Source organism: Nicotiana sylvestris, chromosome 9, assembly GCF_000393655.2.
Source record: "Nicotiana sylvestris chromosome 9, ASM39365v2, whole genome shotgun sequence".
Lineage (NCBI taxonomy): Eukaryota > Viridiplantae > Streptophyta > Magnoliopsida > Solanales > Solanaceae > Nicotiana > Nicotiana sylvestris.
In genome coordinates, this window is record NC_091065.1 from 168432068 (window position 1) to 168453870 (window position 21803).

At 36.4% G+C, this 21803-nt stretch overlaps 1 protein-coding gene and 1 long non-coding RNA gene across 2 annotated transcripts; one reads left to right on the forward strand and one right to left on the reverse strand.

Moving 5' to 3' along the window:
• Nucleotides 1–3379: 3379 nt before the first annotated feature.
• Nucleotides 3380–4765, forward strand: LOC104229203 (uncharacterized). The gene is made up of 2 exons (XR_711550.2): nucleotides 3380–3795; nucleotides 4587–4765. It is a non-coding gene; the product is annotated as an uncharacterized lncRNA (long non-coding RNA).
• A 12171-nt stretch (nucleotides 4766–16936) lies between these two features.
• LOC104229202 (probable caffeoyl-CoA O-methyltransferase At4g26220) lies at nucleotides 16937–21167 on the reverse strand. The gene is made up of 5 exons (XM_009781785.2): nucleotides 21129–21167; nucleotides 20958–21037; nucleotides 19452–19596; nucleotides 18603–18734; nucleotides 16937–17533 (listed from the first exon to the last, which is right to left on the reverse strand). Exons 1-5 carry the CDS (start codon nucleotides 21165–21167, stop codon nucleotides 17246–17248), a joined length of 684 nt encoding a protein of 227 aa, XP_009780087.2. The 3' UTR covers nucleotides 16937–17245.
• Nucleotides 21168–21803: the final 636 nt, after the last annotated feature.

A 21803-nucleotide genomic window follows, 5' to 3' on the forward strand; every position in this document is an offset into this window, starting at 1 on the left:
GTCTGGCGATGATCCCGCCTGAATGGTTCCAAAGTTGTAATTCGATCCAAATCATTTTTACCCAAATCCTTTCAAGTCCTTCCGATCAATCGGTGAGAATGTTCAAGGATCAGAGAATACGACTACTTGGATCCGATGCAATGAGAGAAATAAAATGAGAGAGTCTTATTGGTGAAAACTCACACGGGCACCATGAGGCGATGGTAAGAAGAGAAATGAAAAATAAAAGAGTCTTGTTAGTGAAAACTCATAAAGAGCACTATAAGGCGAGGAGAAAAATAAGAGAGGTCAGCTCGTGAAAACCCGCAAAGGGCGCCCCTGATCGAAAAGAGGATCCTCACAGCCATCGGCATCGACGGAGTCCTGGCAAGGTTTCACGATTTTGAGGAAAACATTGTGATGAATTTCTAAGAGTCGGACGGTTCAGACAGATCAGGCATCCAGTCCAAAATGCATGTCATGATTCATTAAAGTCGGCACATACCTCCAGATAAGTCTCCTTATTCCTTTCCCCGAAAGGGACACCTTTTGTTTAAGCACAGTTCTTTTTTGCTTCAAATTATTATTCTGTTTTTACCCATAATTTTTCTTTGAGTCCCCTTCGGTCTAATCCTGCATCAAAATCGAAGAAAAAAAAGGCTGCAAAACTGGCTACAGCTTCCCCGTAATGTCGAGCACAATTTGGGGCATATATGGCATTGACGAAGGCACGAATCCATCTCTGATCTCATTCGATAAGACAAACAAAGTGTCTCAGAAAAAAAGAGCTGAAAAGGTCGCCTAAGCAAGACCTGCTTTATGAGAAAAGTTGATGAGCACTACGGACACAAACTGATACTGGGGTAAGACAACTGAGTTTGATTTTAGAGAAAAATGCATTGCCTTAGAGACAAGGATAGCGGTACCATGGACATCTGGGTATGAAATAGTTGGGGGCAACATTGCAAAGCCAAGGTCTCTAGAAAATGATACAGAGCGGCATAACATCTTGGTACCACGCTGATAGAATCGGTTCTTCGACAGCAGTGGTCGTGAATCAAGCTACTCAGGGCATCAAGGCCACAAATCAACCACCACTTTAAAATCTCATAAGTTTTTATTTGTTTAAAGCAGGAACAAAATAGTGCAGAATGTCGGTCCTAAGTGAACGAATGTCACCAAACGTAAGATCCTTAAAATCTCCATTTTTCTTTTATTTTCAGCATGCATCACTATTGTTCACACCTCCTATTTCTGAAGCTTAACTCAGGTAGAACCGTTTCGCCTAGGGGGATCCAACTCATAGTTTCCGGGTAGAAGTACTCTTCGCTCAGGGTGTTTTACATAGCTTAACCCAGGTAGAACCGTTTTGCCTAGGGTGATACAGCTCATAGTTCCGGGTAGAAGTACTCTTCGCTGAGGTTGTTTTTACGTAGCTTAACCCAGGTAGAACCGTTTTGCCTAGGGGGATCCAGCTCATAGTTTCCGGGTAGAAGTACTCTTCGCTCAGGGTGTTTTACGTAGCTTAACCCAGGTAGAACTGTTTCTCCTAGGGGGATCCAGCTCATAGTTTTCGGGTAGAAGTACTCTTCGCTCAGGGTGTTTTACGTAGCTTAACTCCAGGTAGAACCGTTTCGCCTAGGGGGATCCAGCTCATAAATTTCGGGTAGAAGTACTCTTCGCTCAGGGTGGTTTTACGTAGCTTAACCTAGGTAGTACCATTTCGCGTAAGGGGATCCAGCTCATAGTTTCGGGTAGAAGTACTCTTCACTCAGGGCGTTTTATGTAGCTTAACCCAGGTAAAACCGTTTCGCCTAGGGGGATTCAGCTCATAGTTTCCAGGTAGAAGTACTCTTCGCTCAGGGTATTTTACATAGCTTAACCCAGGTAGAACCGTTACGCCTAGGGGGATCTAGCTCATAATTTCCGGGTAGAAGCACTCTTCGCTTAGGGTGTTTTACGTAGCTTAACCCAAGTAGAACCGTTTCGCCTAGGAGGATCTAGTTCGTAGTTCCAGGTAGAAGTAATCTTCGCTCAGGTTGTTTAAATACAATTTAACTCAGATCGAACCTTTTTTCACCCAGAAGGATTCAACACTTTATCAATAATACATGGTGCTAACACCCGATTCTATTTCCTTCTAGTGAGAGAAGGTACCAGCCCCTGATTACATTTTCTTTCAGTAGTACGTGGTATCGATCCCCGGTTATACAATCATTCATTACCAAATTTTATCCCTTTTTAGATAGTTTTTACTACTGTTTTTGTCTGCCTTTTCAATAAATTAGATAATTTACAGATTTCTCTAATAACTCACAAAATTTTTCTAGTGCTAGACTACGGCAGAAAATTTTTGTTCGTTTTTATTTGTCTTTGATGGCTTTGCAGGCTCTGTCGTATAGCACAAGTGACGATTAAAGCTTGCAGTTTCAGTTTCTCATCAAAGAAAGAAATGCTTCGATTACAAGATAGTCGGAGTTTAGCTTTGATAATGTGTCAGCAACCCAGCTTCTCGATATTCATCTTCTCAAATTCTGATCTAGAAAGCAAGCCATCGAGATTGAGTCATAATCTTTTCTTCAAAAGAATTAAGATCCAATCTAAGATCAACACAAGCGAGTAGGTCAAAAATCAAGATTTGACTCCAGAAGACACGTGGATAGGAATTTTTGTACTCTTAATTTGCAGACATATGTAGTGCTCTTCTCTTTTTCTTTTGATGTAAGAAGCAGTAACGGTAAGAGTAACAGCAACAACAGCAGCAACAACTGTCTTAAGTCCAGTGTCCGGTAGTCCCAGCTACCAAAGTTTTTCAGAACTACACTGACCTGATTCCTTTATAGCCCAGGATATGTAGGCAACCTCAGAAGCAAGGTTCAGTCACCACCTTTTTCAAAATGCTTCCACTAGAGTGAATGTGAGCAAAAATTATCCATAGCATTTATTTGTCTTTGCACGAAAAGTCTTCATGTTCTCGAGCAAAGGGGCAGCTGTAAATGCCTAATTTTTTCCTTATATATATATATATATATATTTGTATGTATGTATATATGTATGTGTGTGTATGTATTTGTTCTTATTTGTGTATGTATAGGTTTTAAGAATTGAGTAATGGTTTGATAAATGGGGTACAGATTGGGCTAGTATAATTTAATTAAAATTGTGCCAAAATTGGCCCACAATTTGAGCCCAAAGAGCCCAAATCCGGTCCAAAAGGGGGCTGCCAAGAAGAGCTTAAAACGATGTAGTTTTGTCTTGAAACTACGTCGTTTTGGTTAAGTGACAAGATTCAATCTCATCCACCCATCTTGATTTAATCCAACGGTCCTAGTTTGATCTTTATCCTAGGTATATAAAGCCTAAAATCCCCAAAAATTTGCCCTATTTCCCCCTTATTTCCTCTCTCTTCTTTCCCTCTCCTTCTTCTCTCTTCTCTCTCTCTTCACTCTCTCTACGCCACCCCAGCTCCGCCCACCGCCGCCTGCTGGAAATCGCCGCCACCGGCGGACCACCTCCAAACACCTCCAAATTCACGCCACGTAATCTCCACAACTTCCTCTTTCCATATCTCCAAACCAAATCCTAAAAAAATCCCTCAAACTCCTTGAATGTCACTTTTTTGCCCAAATTCTTGAAGCTCCAACCACTACCACCTCAAAATACCTACATCAATGGATAGAGCTCCTCAAGACCTAGCTATTGATGTCAATTCTACCCCAAAAATCCGGCGACCAAAATCCGGCCTAATTCTGGCGACCTCCTGGAACACCCTCTTTGGCATACCACCATTTTTTCGGCCTTTTGATGTGTAAAATGGTAAAATACTATTCTTTTTCATGGTTGATTTTTTTTTCAGATTTTTTTTGTCTATTATTAATTATTTTAGCATTAGTTTTTGAAGTTTGAAATGTTAAATTTTCTATTTTTGCACCTGTTGAAGTAGTAAAATAGTTTTGTATTGATAAAAGTAAGGTAATGAAAAATACTTAAGAGTATATGGTACTAGTTTGGTTGTTTGTTTACTGCTTCAAGACCCTTTGAGTACAATACTCAAAAGTCAAATTGTTTGGTAAGAAAATGTAGACCTTTGGACATTATTTGAATAAAGTCTATCTTTGAATAGTGGAGAGCAGATTTTGTTTGAAATACTTGACAAGATTTGAACTAGAAAGTCTTGCTTTTTGAATTTAAGAGCAGATTTTGTAGAAAAATCTGTCAAAAAGATTGATTTTTAATTTTTTGAAATAGCTGGTTGTTTTGATATACAGAGGGGACTCCATCACATTTTGGAGAGGATCATTTTCTGCTTTTGAACATACAACAACAAAAAAAAAATAGCAGCTGAAGCATCCTTTAGTAAGCTGAAATTGTAAGTCTTAAGAGTGAATCTTAAAGTGCAAACCTTTTTTTAGAAAAGTATAAGTCCTCTTTAGAGTTTGCTTCTGGGTTTCTTCTCTGAGTTTTCGAGCTGTTTTAACACGGATTTGTTGTTGGTTTTGCTGCTGTTGTGCTGCTATTTTTATGTTGCTTTAGTTGTTGAGCTTCCATTCTTTGTTGCTGTATTTATTATTCTGAGACTCAGGTAACTCTTTAATCTTATGTTGCAGATGTTTTCACATTAACAAGAAGATTTGAACTCATCTTGATTGTTGGGAGCATGTCCATTTACATAAATGAGTGCTTAGCTAAATTTCTTTATTGTTTAAATATATCTTGTTGTAGTTCATATGTAAAATAAATCCTTGGTTGATCAAACACTTTTTTATTCATGTGTTATTTGTCTTTACTATCTATTATAGTATTGATGCATATAAAATTGAGATGTTTCAAGTAGGTTGCAATGTGCTTAAAGACTCTTTTTGCACCTTTGCAGTTCTGGCCAGTTTATGAAAAATAACAAAAGAGACATGCTTGAAACCTTTATTTATTTTTAGAGATTTTATATGTGACCATCTCTGCTAGGATTTTAGATTTTTTTTTATTTTTATTTTTTTTGGTAGAAAGTGGCTAGATCCTAAATAGGTTTTGAAATTGCTAGTTAAAAATAAAGGTTAATGGCTTAGAGCAAAAGAGTCCAGACTCGTAATTTAGCCCAGGTGGGCTGTCATAGTAAACCAGCATTTGAAATCTATTGGGCTTTCAGCTTGTGCCCATTTCGGAGCCCAATAATTGGCCAAGGCAGATTCTGTCCAATAGGCCCAATGCTTTTAAGAAGTCTATAAATATTTTGTCCATTTATTTCATAGATGTTGGCCCAATACCATAACTAAGTAAGCAAATTGGCCCACTTTCTCAATAAATAATATGATCTATCTTCAAAATAATACTTACTAGATTAGTTGAATAGACTTATTAAGAATTAGTTAATTTTCATGATGTGTAATAATAATCCAATAACTTAAGTACCTTTAATTAATTTCAACGCTAGGCAACCAGTAGGTCCGTTTTAACTTTTTATTATTATTATTTCACAGACTCGCTTGCGTAGCGTGATACTAACTCTTAATATTTTAATTCAGTAATCTCATACTATTTTTACTAGCTTTAAGTATTTTCTAATTTAATAAACTCTTTGCTAAACTCGCGGATTCGCTTGCGTAGCGCGATAGTAACTCTTAATAAATAATTTTTTCAATGCACAAATATAGTAATTTTTCTGAAAGTAATAACGTGTTAATAATTCTTTGTCATGATTGTGGATTCGCTTGCGTAGTGCTGTTATGACTAAGCCAATAAATTTTGTCTAGATTACACATTCGTTAGCGTAGTGTGATTATGACATTTTATTATTATTATTATTTTATCAAATAAGTAAAAGCGGACATAAGAAAAGCATAAAAATCAAATAAATCACCGTTTATCCAAGTTTAATTCAAGCCAAATGTAGTCAATAAAGCGACCGTGCTAGAACCACGGGATTCGGGGAATGACTTACACCTTCTCCCCGGTCAACAGAATTCCTTATCCGGACTTTGTTTTCGCGGACCAATAGTAAAAGAATCAAACCTTCCTTTGAATTGGGATTCAAATAAAAGGTGACTTGGAACACTGACAAAAATCAATTCCAAGTGGCGACTCAATAAATAAAATAATCCCTATTTCAAAATTGTCACTTTAATTGGAAAAACTATTTAACCCACAATCCATAACCCACATTATCTTTTGGAGGGGTAAAAAGGGGTGTGACAAGGAGCACTCAAGGAATCACTAGGCATGACAAAATACAGTGCAAAATAAGATGACACATATGAGTATGTAGATCCTGGATCAAATAGAACTGAAGCATCTCTACTACAAACCAAAACAGTACCTGTGATAACCGCATCGGAGGTCTCATCCCTAGGCCTGGCTGGAAGAGAATAACATCGGGGCTGGGGCCCATCTCTCTGAACTACATCTCTGGGACGGCCTCCTGCTGGCTGGCCTCCACCTCTAGCGACCTGACCTCCACCTTTAATACCTCTACCTCCACATCTACCACCTCTACCTCCACCTCTAGCTGGCTGAGCGGGCAGTGGAGCACTCGGTGCCTGAACCATGGCACTGTAACCTTGATGCTGAGAGCTGCTCGGTGCTCGAGGGCAAAATCTAGCAATATGCCTCGTGTCGCTACAAGTATAACAAGCCCTCGGCTGGTGGGACTGATGACCCTAAAAACTCTGGACCAGAGGTGCACTGATAGGAGCTGGCAATGCACTATAGGGCAGCTGAACTGCATATGAGAACCATGGCCACCTGGAGCACCGTGATAAGCCTATAGTCCTAAATGAAACAGCCTGGAAGGATGGCCCCTACCAAAAGAATCCCTGCCTCCAGACGAGGCACCACTGAACCTGCCCGAATGACGAGGCCTCTTGTTAGACCCCTGACTACTCCCCTGTGATAGAACCATCTCAACTCTCTTGGCCACATTGGCCGCATCCTGAAAAGAAATCTCGCTCCCCGTCTCCTTAGCCATTTGCAACCAAATAGGCTGAACGAGTCCCTCAATAAACCTCCTCACTCTCTCTCTCTCTCTTAGTGGGAAGTATAAGAAGAGCATGACGGGCCAAGTCAATAAATCTGGTCTCATACTGAGTGACAGTTATAGAACCCTGCTGGAGACGCTCAAACTACCTCAAATAGTTCTCCCTCTGAGTGATAGGAAGAAACTTCTCCAAAAATAGCTGAGAGAACTAATCCAAGTCAAAGACAGTGACCCAGTTGGTCTAGCCAAACAATAATCCCGCTACCAAGTCATGGCGGATCCAAACAGACAAAAAGCAGCAAAGTCGACCCCATTGGTCTCCAATATCCCCATGTTCCATAGAACCTCATGACAGTTGTCCAAATAATCCTTGGGATCCTCAGAAGATGTACCACCAAAGGTGGTAGTAAAAAGCTTGGTGAACATGTCCAATCTCCACAAGGAATCAACAGACATAGTTGGCCCCTCACCGGTCTGTGCCACAACACCCAGCTGAACTACCCCAACTGGCTGAGCTACTAGAGTCTGAAACTGGGGAGCCATCTGCTCCGGAGTGCGAGTAGAGAGAGTCTATACTCATCTCCCAGCCTGAGAGACGGTTGGTGCTACAAGAAGCAAGTCTGCCTGGGCGACACTCTCCATAAGGCCCACTAGATGGACCAGAGCATCCTGAAGTACCGGGGTGGCGATGAACCCCTCTGGGACCTGAGGTGGTCTTACTGGAATTGTCTGGGCTGGAACCTTATCGTCAAACTCAATCTGAGGCTCCGCCGCTGATGCTGCTGCTCGAGCTCTGGGTTGAGCTCTACCTCTACCTCGGGCCCTAGCACGGCCTCGGCCTCTGCCCTTCGCAGGAGCTGCTACTGAGGGCGCAGGCTGCTGGTCAGCTGATGAAGCGGTACGTGTTCTCACCATCTACGAAAGAACAGAATGGAAGTTCAATTAGCATTGAGAAATCAAGTCACGCGACAAGAAAGAATAGATGTGATGTTTTTCCTAACTCTGTAGCCTCTGGGGATAAATACAGACGTCTCTGTAACGATCCCCCAGACTCTACTAAGCTTGTCCGTGAATTGTGAGACCTAAGCAACCTAGATCTCTGAAACCAACTTGTCACTACCCGGTTTTCCCACCTTTGGAAGTCGTGATGGCGCCTACTCGTGAAAGCTAGGCAAGACGAGTGTTACCGATTTTGTTACCCTTTTTCCTTAATCTTTTAACAATTTCAAATTAACATGTGATCGACGTCGAAATAACCATAATAATAAAAGAAATGTGGAAAACGAAATATGATAATTTAACTAGATACTAGTACAAAATCCAATATACAACTCTACCCAGAATTGGTGTCACAATGTCATGGACCATCTACGAATACTACAAATAGTGGTCTGAATGGAAAATACAAATATGTCTTTGAAATACATAAAAACAGAATGGAAAGGATAAAAGGGGATGCCAAGGCCTGCGGACGTCTGCGGGACTACCTCGGGTCTCCGCTGGACTGAAGGCAACAACCTCTCTATGGTCCAAATGCTCTAGAACCAGGATCTGCACACAGTGCAGAGTGTAGTATCAGCACAACCGACTCCATGGGCTGGTAAGTGTCGAGCCTAATCTCGGCGAATTAGTGACGAGGATAGGACAAGACTACCAAATAAACTTGTGCAGTTATATCATATACAACAAATAATAACAACAGAAACTAGCAGTTAAAGATGGGAAAAGCGAACATGTTGCGGGGGATACCAAGTACTAACAGAATTTCAGTAGAGAAGCACAAAGAACACCATAATTCAATTATGAGCAAGAATAAGGAAAAAACAGTAACAAGTGCATGGCATCACCCTTCGTGTTTTTACTCTCGTTCTCACCATAAGAACAATAGATTTGGCACGACATCACCCTTCGTGCTTTTACCTCACATAATCATGGTACGGCATTATGTTTGGTGTATTATCACTCATATCATGGCACGACATAACTCTTCGTGTTTTTACATTCACAATATCGGCACGACATCACCCTTCGTGCATTAACTCTCACTCACAAATATCACGCACGGCATCACCCTTCGTGCTTTCTACTCTTCCTTACCCAAGCAACAATCACAAGCAATTCGGGCAAGGGAATCAATAAAACCACAATAGAATCCTGGCAAGGGAACAATAGTATAACAAGAATATCCCGGCAAGGGAAAACAATCTCATAAATCTCTTCTTGTTTCCACAATCACTTTGCAACATAATTCTCAACTTGATCCAATGCTCTACAATGTTCAATTACCAAGAACAATTCCATAAGCCATGTTAAACATTGATAATCATTATATTTAGCATGGACAATACATAACGGAGTCACAACAATCATAGTATAAGACTCACGGGCATGCTTGACACCAACGTATAAATACCCGTCACCACACCTATACGTCGTACTCAACATGTAACACATAGCAAATAAGACCACAACTCTTATTCCCTCAAGCTAAGGTTAGACCAAACACTTACCTCAATACTACAAACACAATCAAGCCTCAACTACCGCTTTACCTCTTGATTCCACCACCAACCCGCTTGTATCTAGCCACAATATACTTAATAATATTAATAAATGCTAAATAAACTAATTCTTATACATGAAAATAGGTTTTCTAATGATTTCCCCAAAAAGTAAAAAATCGACCCCAGGCCCGCTTGGTCAAAGCCCGAGGTTCGAACCAAAACCCGATCACTCACTTACCCACGAACTCAAATATATAATTTTTTTTAAATCAGACCTCAAATCGAGGTCCAAATCCCCAAAATTTAAAAATCCTAAGTTTTACCCAAAATCACCCAATTTCCCATGAAAAACTCTTGATTTTGAAATGAAATCATGTAAAAGATGGATTAGATTGAAAGAAATGAGTTAGAAATAACTTACTAACGATTTGAAAGAGTTTGTGCCTTTGAAAAATCGTCCAAAGATGTTTTAGGGTTTGAAAAGTTGGAAAAATGAAGAGAAATACGTCTAAGTTATAATTTACACAGGTGTAGATGTCGCAATTGCGACCAGGGGTCCACAATTGCGAACCCTTTGAAAATCTGTTGTCTTCGCAAATGCGAAGAAACTGTCGCATTTGCGACCCCTGCTAATTCCTGTCATTTTCGCAATTGCGAAAGAAGACATTGCATTTGCGATGGGCAGGCTTCGCAATTCCCACCCAAAGCTCGCATTTGCGAAGAGGGCCTACCCAGGCTTGGTTCATATTTGTGACACCTGGGTCGCATTTTCCAAGCCTTAGAACTTCGCATTTGCGAAGCCTGATCTCGCAATGTTGAGATCAGAGGCCTGGGCAAAAATACCAGCTACCAGCTGAAATTTCCTAAGTCCAGATACATTCCGTGGCCTATCCAAAACTCACCCGAGCTCTCGGGGCTCCAAACCAATCATGCACGCAAGTCACATCATACGGACTTGCTCATGCGATCAAATCATCAAAATAACATCAACAACTATGAATTAAACCTCAAATTCATGAAATCACTCAATAACATTGAAATTTCTATTTTCTCAACTTTAGGTCCGTTTTATACCAAACGAACTCCGATTCTTACCGAATTCCACATATTCAACTAAATTATTATTTTAAACTTGTACTGGACTCTGAAACAAAGATACGGGCCCGATACCATTAAGAAATTGCATCAATTCACTCCTAAAAGCCTTTATATTTTCCAGCAAATAATGTTCTTTAAAAAAAATTCTCGGGCTTGGGACCTCAAAATTCGATTCTAGGCATACACCCAAGTCCCATATTTTACTATGAACCCTAAGAGACCGTCGGATCACGGGTCCGGGTCCGTTTACCAAGAATGTTGACCAAAGTCAACTTTAATCAATTTTAAAGTCCAATTTCCTTATTTTACTTAGATTTCACATAAAATCTTTCCGGAAACACGTCCAGACTACGCACTCAAATTGAGGTAAGATAAAAAGAGGTTTTTAAGGCCTCGGAACATAGAATTTACATTCAAAATGAGTTATTCTTTCGAATCATTACTTCATGTAAATGGAAAAAGAAAGATTGATCTTGGTGATGTTCACCTCTCTATCCAGATCTCCTTGGTTCTCTCCAAAGTACCCCCCATTGTTGCATCGATTTTGCCAATTTCGTTGAATCCTTGGTTGATCATAGTTCATGCGTACATGTTGGAACATCCTTTGGTTATCTCTTGTTTCACCCCTTTGGTCGCCATAACCAAACCCTCCATACTACATCTTCTTCATCGTGGGTCTATTCATTATCTTCTTGTGGAACCTCATATTGGGCTTGATGGTGCAATTGTTGGATAGGGGCGGTGTGGTATTAACATCCAATAGGAGGAGGTGGTGGAGTAGTAGAAGTGTTTGTAGTGTTACTTGCCCCCTCTCCATTTTGCAAAAGACGTTTCTCCCCAATTATAGCAATCTTTTATTCATTAAGCTTCACTGAAAGCTTAATTTCTTTGATTTCATGGGTCAACGCTCCTATTTGTTTCATCACTTGCTCCATGAAAGACTCCATTTTGTTGGGAGACTCTTCACTTGTCCCCGTCATACCTACAAAATGAACAAACAAATTAGTAAAAACAAGGACCTTATGTTCACTCCCATATTATTTTACTCTTGTTCAATGTCTCTCAATTCTCTCGTGTTTCACTCAAGATAATTGGCTTTTATCTCACACAAATGTTCTCACTCACTCTTTCCTTTTACCACTCTTGGTTTCCCACAAGTTGATTTTTAACTCCAATCAAGAATATTTTCAACAAGAAGAACCTTCTACTTCGGGGTTAGAGTGGAGTTTATGTGACACGAAAGAACGGTTCAAGTTAATCGACAAGAAACAAGCAACTAAACAACGTAATAAAATAGAAAAAGACAAAAAGATCTAGCACGAAAGAGAAATATCACCCAAAAATTAGACTAACAATAAATATGAACTAATATTAATGTAATCTAATAAGAGTAATCAAAAGTGTAGAAGAAATGAAAGAGAAAAAAGATTAGATCATACAATGCAAACCTCTCTTATTTCCCAAGTTGCGTAGCCTAACCTACACAAGGCTATGTAGCCTACGCACGGAGCCTATGCAAGGCTGTGTAGCCTACGCACGGAGCCTATGCAAGGCTGTGTAGCCTACGCACAAAATGTCCTCAATCTGGTGGCATATGAACTTGCCTACTCAAGCTACGTAGCCTATGCACGTAGCCTATCCAATGCTTCAGATTTGCAATTTTTCTGCAACTTTTCTTCACTTTTTGGCTCGATTTTGAATTTCTAAATTGATTCAATCACGTCCAAATGCCTTCAAACTTCATACTTCACTTAGGAATAACCTTAGTATCAAAGCCCAATAGTTTTTAAGATCAAATTCATAAATTACATCAACTCAAATGGATCAAATTGTACTTTTTCTCATGAACCCACTTATGATAATGATAAACTTGAGGAACAATAAAACTTTCCAAATTCACTTGTAGGCACTCAAGTAACTTCAAATAAACTTTATTTGATCTATTTTCAGAACAAACCTCAATCAATTTCAAATATCAATATGCATCAAGATCCAAGAAATCAAAGATTCAACTTAAGAACATGAAGAACAATTATTATTTTTTTTGTTTTTTTGTTTGGAAATTTTCAATAAAATTATATACTTAGCTAATGTATGTAGAAACACACACTAATCCAATCTTTGATACCAAATGATACGAATCTAAGTACGGAATTGAAAAATTAAAGACAAGATAGAAATTGAGAATAGACCCAAAAAAGTAATTGTCAAACAATTGCAATAATCAATTACCCAACAAATTTTACAAAACTTAATAGACTTAAACTATAGGACCCTCAAGAGGACTTCCATTCCTCTTGTGAATACACCTTGTAAGAGTTTGAATCAACAAGTTGGAAATACATGCTCCTCACAATTCTTCAATTTTCAAAGATAAGCTAAACTAGAAATGACCTCATCATATGTTATTTATAATAGGTCCAAATAAACTAAGAAAGATATAAGTACCCACAAGGAAAATCTTTAACTCAAGTCTCCAATCATTGATAAGCATGGCCTAGGTCCACATGCTTGCATCCAAGTCATCAAGGGGGCACACATGTGCGCCTATCACCATCCATGTAGACATGACCTTCTACGTGGGCATAGGGGCATAGGCTGCGACTTCATCCACGTAGCGTATGTGGTCTCCATGCTCCTCCAAGACCTCCACCCTTAATATATTGTATTCCTTCAAGGGCCTTCCACCATTGTCTTCCTATGCTTCCAAGATATCATAATGCTTGGTAGAGAGGTGCAAATCCTTTAAGGGTCATTTGGTTCGAGGGATAAGATGTGAGATTAAATTTATCCTATAACTAAACACGGTATAAATTTAATCCTAGACTTAATTCAGAATATTCCATCTTATCCCACCTTATCGCATCAAACTTAAGATTATTTTATTCCACCTCTCATATGGTATAAATTAGTCATGAGATTATAATCCCGGAATAATTATTCCTTGACTTGAGATCTTGTGAGTGACTAAGATGCCATTGGTGTTCCCTGGGTGTATCATCAAGTAACATTCTTGCCTTGCAAAATCTTTTGTCTATTTTGGCACATCATCCTATATTGAACACTATATATTTTAATTAATATCTTGAATTTATCTTGCTTCAATTTTAAGTTGTTATAATTTCTTCTACTATTCAGTGTCTAAAATTGAGTGGTTTATACTCTATCGGTCTAATATTGGTATATTAGTATTCCGTATGTCAGCTTATCCCTATAGCATTCTTAGAGAACCGACTAAATGGGGTGTCTGGAAGTAATTTTTTTGTAATGATATGATTTTTTTAATATTATAAATCAATTATCAAAATTGTGCAACAACACTGGGTTAATTATCAAGATGACAATTGAAAATTGTATGATTTAATATTCTTAAACAAGTCAAATTACCATTTAATAATAATATTTTTTTAATAGTATTCACGCATCGAGTTATAGTACTCGTTTAATTAATAAGAGGATTCCATGAAAACTCATATATATATATATATATATATATATATATATATATATATGTTGGGGGGTGGGGAGATTATTATGATTTAGAGTTTGCAATCTCAATTTTTTAAGTTTTTCTCAAAAAAGTGTTTATTTGAGCTATTTTTGCAAACAAAATATACTCAATTTTTCTGGATATTCTGAAATAAGTTTTTGGAATCTTTCAAAAAATAAAAAGATTTGCAAGACTACGTTTGAAAAACTCTAAGTAAAAGAAAATAAACTTTTTTTGTGCAAATATGTTCAAACAATTCTTATCTCATAGCAAGCTTAGGTAACCAAAGTGTACTACGTGACACTAAGGAAGTCATGTACTGCATGTTTCTTTAATATGTATTTCTTGTTTGCTCAAAATAATTCTTATCTCATAAAAAGATCTTGTAGACTCAATTATTGCAAATTCTAGAAAAAATAAATTGTCACCCAAAGGAACTATTAATCGCAAAGAAATATCCTAGCTGACAATTAGTTCAACAACAGCTATCAAAAGAAAGTATTTTTATCTTTTCTTATCAAAGATAGACTTTTTAAACTACAGGCCCGTTTGTCCATAATAGTTTCCAGGCTAAATACATAAATAGGCTCTTTAAGTTGTCCTCGACCATTTTTAGTTCGACTAGGGGTGTGCATTCGAATCGGTTTATCGATAAATCGAATCGATTATTTGTTATCGGTTTATCGATTTCGATTTTTCGGTCTATCGATTTCGATTTCGATTTCAAAATTTTCCTTTTCGATTATCGGTTTATCGATAAACCGATAAGCTACAGTAAATTGTTTTTAATTTTTTTAATTTTTTTTTAATTTTTTTTTTATTTTTTTTACCCTTATTCTATAATACCCTTTCCTTTACCCTAAGTCTCTAACCCTATTATTTCCTCTACCACATTTAAGGAATGATCATATTTAAAGCTCAAGGGAATGAAGTTCAAATTAATGGAAAACAGAATTAGCCGTGATAATGTATTTTGATTTTTTATTTGTTTATACCGTTGGAGTGTTGGTGACATACATTTGATCCCTTACTTTAGTTTCGTTGCATGTGCTTGTTGACACAATTTTTATGTTATAAACGGTGCTCTTCTTATTTTAGCTTCCTTTTGTCCATATTAGTTAGGTGTGTTTGCAGCAATATACTTTCCGTGGAATCCCGTAAATTTTCTTATTGGTGTAATCGATAACCGAATCGATAAGCCCCAAAAATCGATAAATCGAAATCGAAAAAATCGAAACCTTATTGAAACGATAACGATATGCATATGTACAAATCGATAATCGATAAGTAATTATCGATAAGGGTCAAAATCGAATGCACGCCCCTAAGTTCGACATCTTCTGCTCGGTAAAAGTGTGCCTAGTAGACATCTTAGGATGATATGGCAAATCAAGTGTGTTTCACCTAAATTGGAGCGCGTGAGCTTATTGTGTTTTTGTTTTCTCCTTATTCTTTTAGATTAAACTTTGTGGGTCCCACCATGATTTTTTATTTTCCCCATGTTAATTCCAATTTCTTCACCGAAAAATTCATCTCCACCATAATTTTAATGTGGATCTCAGAGCCTTCTTAATTTTTCCCAATTTAATTCCAGTCTACTCCCAAAACAATTCATTTCCATCACCAAATTTCTTGACCTGAACACGGAAATATCTGTAGCTCTTTCACCGATGAAATTTCGGCCATTAATTCACCTCTTCTCCTTGAATCTTGAAAAAAAAAATTAATAACATCCACCGCTCCATAACAATGTCACTAATCACGCATAATAATTCAATCCCATTTTCGGCAATCGACCTTCTCCAATTCCCTTTTGAGGCTACAGTTTGAAATTTTTCATGGTCCAATTAAATTGTCTTTTAGCAACTGGTAGTGACGCTCCACTTGTTCTGCTTGGTGTTATCGGCGGCGGCACGGTAAAAAATGAAGCACAATGATGTTATTCATGATGGGCACTTAAAAGAAGCACTGGCAAAATTATGTGAAAACTTGATTCAACCTACCAGTAAGGTAAATAATTATGTAATTAAGTTATTTTCTGGACTAAAAGATTGTGTATTTTGTTATATGTCGGTAGGTAGGGAAGAGGAGTTTGAAGAAGGAAAAGGGGGAAGCGATGAAGAAGGGGAGAGGGGTCATCGGAGAAGAAGATTGGAGGGTGGGATAGTTATGAGAGAAGAAAGAAATAGGGTGCTGGTGGTGCTGTTTGTAATTTACTACTCCCTCCGGTCCAAAATAAGTGATTTTTTCAGATTTCAAGAATGAATTAATTATTTTTTTCCTACATTGTCCTTAGAGTAAATAGTGTTGGAATATGTGTTAGGAGTGTTTATGTGAGATAATAAAGATTAATATAGTCAATTTCATTGTTAATTAATGCTAAAAGATGAATTTCTTAATCTGTGTGAAAACATCCAAAAACATCACTTATTTTGGACCGGAAGGAGTAGTTTATTAGGTTTTTTATTAATTTTATTTTTAATTGTTTAGCCACGTGTCAAATATTAATTGGTTCTAAAATTATTTTCGAATGTGTAATCACACGCGATGTGAGCTTACTAGGTCGGGTATTTATTTGATACACTTGATAGTCACTTGAAGTGCCTAACTGAAAATGGGCTCAGTTGAGATGTCTAGTAGTTAAGGACAACTTAAAGGGGTTATTTATGTATTTCGCCAAGTTTCAAATTTTACTTAGATTGAATTGCGAAATTTTTCGAAAAATTTAAAAAATACCAAAAAAATTCTTTTTCAAAATTTTCACTTCAAATCACTTACAAAAATTTATAAACAACTCCAAATTATATTCATATCCAAAAACAACTCTAAATTTTAAATAACATTTTCATTATTTTAAAAACTCACTTTTCTCCGGAATGTTACAATTCTTATGTCCAAAATGCCCGCTACAAATCCGTTTGTCCATAAAAATTTCAAATTTCACTTAAATTGAATTTCGAAATTTTTTGAAAATTTGAAAAAGACCAAATAGCTGTTTTCCAAAATTTTCACTTCAAATCACTCAAAAAAATTCAAAAACAGCTCCAAATTATTTTGATATCCAAAAACAACTCTAATTTTTAAATACCCATTTTCACTCTAAAAAAAATTCACACTATTAGTTCCAAGAAGAAACAAAGGAGAAAAATCTCCCTAAGAGATTGTCTTCTTCTCATCAATCGCCATTAACTTCAGATGACAGAAACTTCACAGTATCCTACAAATGGTAATTCCATCACCCAAAGGGACTTGAGAAATTTGAATGCGAGAATCAGCAGCTAAAAACTTGTTTAGTTCGATAATGTGATGCCTGTCTGGTTTTCGAGCTTCTGGAACAGACTCCTCTGGCATAGCAACTGTTCCAAACCAGAGTGTGTTATCATATACTATTATGCCACCAATTTTCACCAGCTGCAACAGTCTCTCATGGTACTTTTGATAACTACATTTGTCTGCATCGACAAAAGCAAAGTCGAAACTTCCTCTGTTGCTTTGCTGCAAATAACAGAATATACTTTAAATGACACATGAAAATAAGGACAGCCCGGTGCACTAAGCTTCATTTATATGTGCGGTCAGGAAAGGACTGGACCACAAGGGTCTATTGTAAGTTATTCGCTGCTTATGCTTGTGAGAAGCAGCCCGTGCGAGTTCAACCAAACTCAGCATTTCGACATAATATGTGTGTGTGGTGGGGGGCTGCGTGCACACTACTCGCCCCGACCTCACTCGTGGGATTACACTGAGTTTATTGTTGTTGTATACGTTTGTGTATGAGTGTGTGTAAGTGATGATAAATTACTAAAATACTACTATTTTTCTTTCAATTTACGTAAATCGATTTGATTGAGCATGTGATTTAAGAAATAAATGAAATTTTTTGAAATTTGTCTGTCTTCGATAAGCCATAACATTTGTATGGATAAATTTTCGTTAAAATTTGTGGTATTAAATATGCTATAGTTTTTATGGCTTTAAAAACTTCTCATTAAGGATAAGACGGAAAGTTTAATTTAAATTATTTCAACATCTGGAGACGTGTCATTCTTTTTTAAATGAACTAAAAACGAAATATGTTCACATAAACTAGAACGGAGGGAATAACACAATATTATATTCCGAATGCATAAATTTAAAATTTTCATTCAGCATTTACAATTTTAAATGACGAATTCTATCAAATTTAAATACTAAATTCAGTAGAATAATTGAGATGCACACAAGCCAGAACGGTCTACCACCCTTATAAAAGAAGGTTTACAGTATTTAGATTTGTTTTACTTTCTTTAGTACATATAATTGAGATGGAGTGTGGTTTGGTTATATTTTTGGTAAAGGAGAGAAGAGAACACTTTATTTGGAATTTATGAAAATGGAGTTGAAAAACATGCTTGGAGCACTTTTTCAAAATCGGAATCTAAGTTGGAATTGAAAATTTATGATCAACATAAATTTTGAAAATAAAAAATTATTTTGAAAAAAGTGAATAAAATTTATGGCCAAACAGCTCCTAAGAACTAACTAACTTCCAATACCAAAAGAATTTAAGGTTTATTTTTCTTACATCTTCCAAGAGTTCATCAAGGGCTGATAAAGCCTGCGACTGTATGAAATTGATTTTGTGCTCAACTCCAGCCTTTTTGATAATTGGCAATCCCATCTCGTATGCATCCCGATTCAAGTCTATAGCTGTAATCTGCACTCAAACATCCCTTAAGAATTTATATGTTATGCGCATTTGTGAAAATATTTATTATTAAGTTGCTCGAACACGGATGCGGGTGTCCGACACGAGTGCTAATCTAAAGGTCGGATTCTTTAATATATAAATTCTAAGATTTGGGGATATAGATCTTAGTACATATATGGATGCGAGGATCCGACTAAAAATAATTCAAAAAAATAAAAATATAAAAATACTATGAGAAATTTTGTGGAATACTTACAAATAGCTTGTAAAGTATGAATTCCTTTTTTATCTCAAGTTGTAGATAAGTAAAAGATTGATTTCCTAGATAAAATATGCATTTGTGAAGACATGTAGTAGGCGTTTAGACATAAGAATTACATAATTTTTGAAAAAAGTATTCTTTGAAGTAAAGTTGAAAAATGGTATTTGATATTTTAAATTATGTTTGAAAAGCGTCTTACTTGAAAAAAAATACTGTAGTTTTATGATTGGGGAATTGTTTTTTTTTTTTTTTTTGAAAAGTGCGAAGAAATGGTCAAAATTACTTTTTGATTTTTGAAAAACTCATTTTAGAAAAAATTTCAAAAACTTATAACATTTCAGGGACAAATATATTTTTAAAAAATTATGGACAAACGGGGCCTTAGTCCTGTAACCCAATGTTTGACAATATATACTAGCTTGCCTTCAGAATAAATAAAAAAAATAATCAATGATACTCGCCTTTCCATCATCAGGAATTGTAAGCGCAGTAAGGAGCAAAGAGTATCCAGTGAAAACTCCAATTTCAATAGTCTTCTTAGCATTTCCCACTTTCAAAAGCAGAGCTATCAATTGGCCAGCTTCTGATGCAGTTGCCATATTGAACCTGATCCATAAACAAAATTAAAATTGATAAGTTCTTAATTAAACACATTACTTGAAAAATTAACAGTCCAGTAGCCATTAATGCTCAATACATGTTTTTAAAGGATGATAGGTTAGATCTGATTAATTTGTTGTTTCAGGCAATCATAGTTCTTTAATCACGTTAACAAATTAAGGTAGAAGATTAGGTAGTCGAGCGTTGTCTTTGCGCATTACAGTAGCTTTAGTGCATTACTCAGTGTTAGTCTTGCCTTTTCTTATTCTTTGGATTTTCGTTATTACTTGTTTCTTTCACTTCGGTTTCTGATTGGTTTGCTTGTTGTTGTTTCTTCCTTTTATGCTTCCTAAGCTGAGGGCAGTGGCAGAGTCATATGCACCCAAGAGGTGTCAATCGACACTCTTTTGTCGGAAAATTACACTATTTAACTTGGTAATTTTTTTAAAAAATATGTATATATACTATATAATGACACCCCTTGACTTCTTGGTGAGTTTGTTTCTTTATATTTTGACTCCCCTTAATAAAAATTCTGGTTCCGCCACTAACTGAGGGGTCTATCGAAAACAACCTCAATGCCTATAAATAAGGACAGAGGCGGATCTAGGATTTTTAGTATTTGGGTGCACTACTAAAAAAAGAGAAAAAAAATATATTTATTGGGATTTTATCTCTATACCTCGTTGTTAATAATTTAATATTCAACCAAGTGCACCATTCAACTTTCTTGGAGCATGGGTGCCAACAGTTAATATTATACCAATTTCAAAAAATATGTACATAAAATATCTAAGTTTATGAAAAGACCATAAGTTCACGTGTCTCATGATTAAGCCTATTAATATGCCCCTAGATAAGGCAGGGGCGTATGCAGGAATTTTTGTAAGCGGTGTCGAAATTTATAGAAGAACTAGAATGTTACTTTGGTTATTATACTTTTAGACAATAAATAACCTTAGTTTATTGGCTTTGTTGAATCTTAAGTTAAAAAAGATTTTGAGTCCAATTCTACTTCATCACAATTTTTAACTACAAAGGCTCTCTCAAATATTTACAAAAGAAAAATGTGCTAGTTGAGGTTTGAACCTTTGATCTCTTAGAGCAAAAATCAAGCATAAACCAACACACCAAGATACAATTTATGTCAAGTGGTGTCATTTTTTCTTACTTATCCGTTTCCGTACAATATTAATACATATTTTTAGTAAAATTTTCCGACAAAGCGGTGTCGCAGATACCGCTTGAGAAAGTGTGCATCCGCCCCTGAGATAAGGGTAAGGTCTGCGTACACATTATCCTCTGCAGACCCGACTTGTGGGATTACATCGGAAAATAAAAAGTAAGAGAATGTACAGGGAAAGTACCGTGGATGATTTGCAGTTATAGCCCTCAGTTCTTTGAGAAGCTCTGATTCACGTGGATACACAGAAGTCTCCAGAAGGTACTTAGCAGAAAAAATGGATGATATATATAATACTAATAAGTTAACAAAAGAAATGAAATAGATGGGAAATATGCAGAAGAACAGTGAGTACCTTATGCAATTCAGGACTCTGCAACAATCCCTTCGTCATTGATGCCATTTCTTTTATTGAGACTTTATTGTAACCACAAAGAGACAGAGAGATTAAATTAATATTGAAGTATTGAATTAAAAGAATCAAAAGAAATTATTAAAGATGAAGAAAAATATGTTTGATTATGTTTAAGAATGAAGTCAAAATGGGTAAAAAGAGTTACTCTCTCAGTTAAAAAAAAATATTATCTTAGTTAGACTTGACACAAAATTTAATGAAGAAAGGAAAACTTTGGAGATAATAAGTCATATTATTTGTGTGACTGTAAAATTTTTAAAACTCGAGATATGAAATATGCCATAACATATGTGTGGCTAGGGGTGTACATCGTTTTGGATTGGTTCGGTTTTTACCAAAATCAAACCAAACTAACTATATCGGTTTGGATTGGTTCGGTTTTGTCGGATTTTACGGGTTTTTGAATTTTTTTGTTACATGAATATTACTTCAATCTTACTTTGCTAAAATTATAGATAAAACTTTGATAAGTGAATACATGTTTAGTAAATATGGAAAAAATAAACAAACATATGATCTATTTAAATATTCTAATGGGAGAATTTTTTTAGTAATACATGATAGTTATTTTTTTAGTCATCCAACAATAATTTTTCGTTAATTTACGCTTTCAGG

What these genes read in the sequence shown, in the direction of transcription:
- LOC104229202 (XM_009781785.2), bottom strand. Translation starts at nt 21,167, where the DNA reads ATGACGAAGGGATTGTTGCAGAGTCCTGAATTGCATAAG. An exon ending in AGAGTCCTGAATTGCATAAG is followed by an intron (nt 21,038 to 21,128) that starts GTACTCACTGTT and finishes TTTTCTGCTAAG; the next exon opens with TACCTTCTGGAGACTTCTGT. An exon ending in ATAACTGCAAATCATCCACG is followed by an intron (nt 19,597 to 20,957) that starts GTACTTTCCCTG and finishes TTTATGGATCAG; the next exon opens with GTTCAATATGGCAACTGCAT.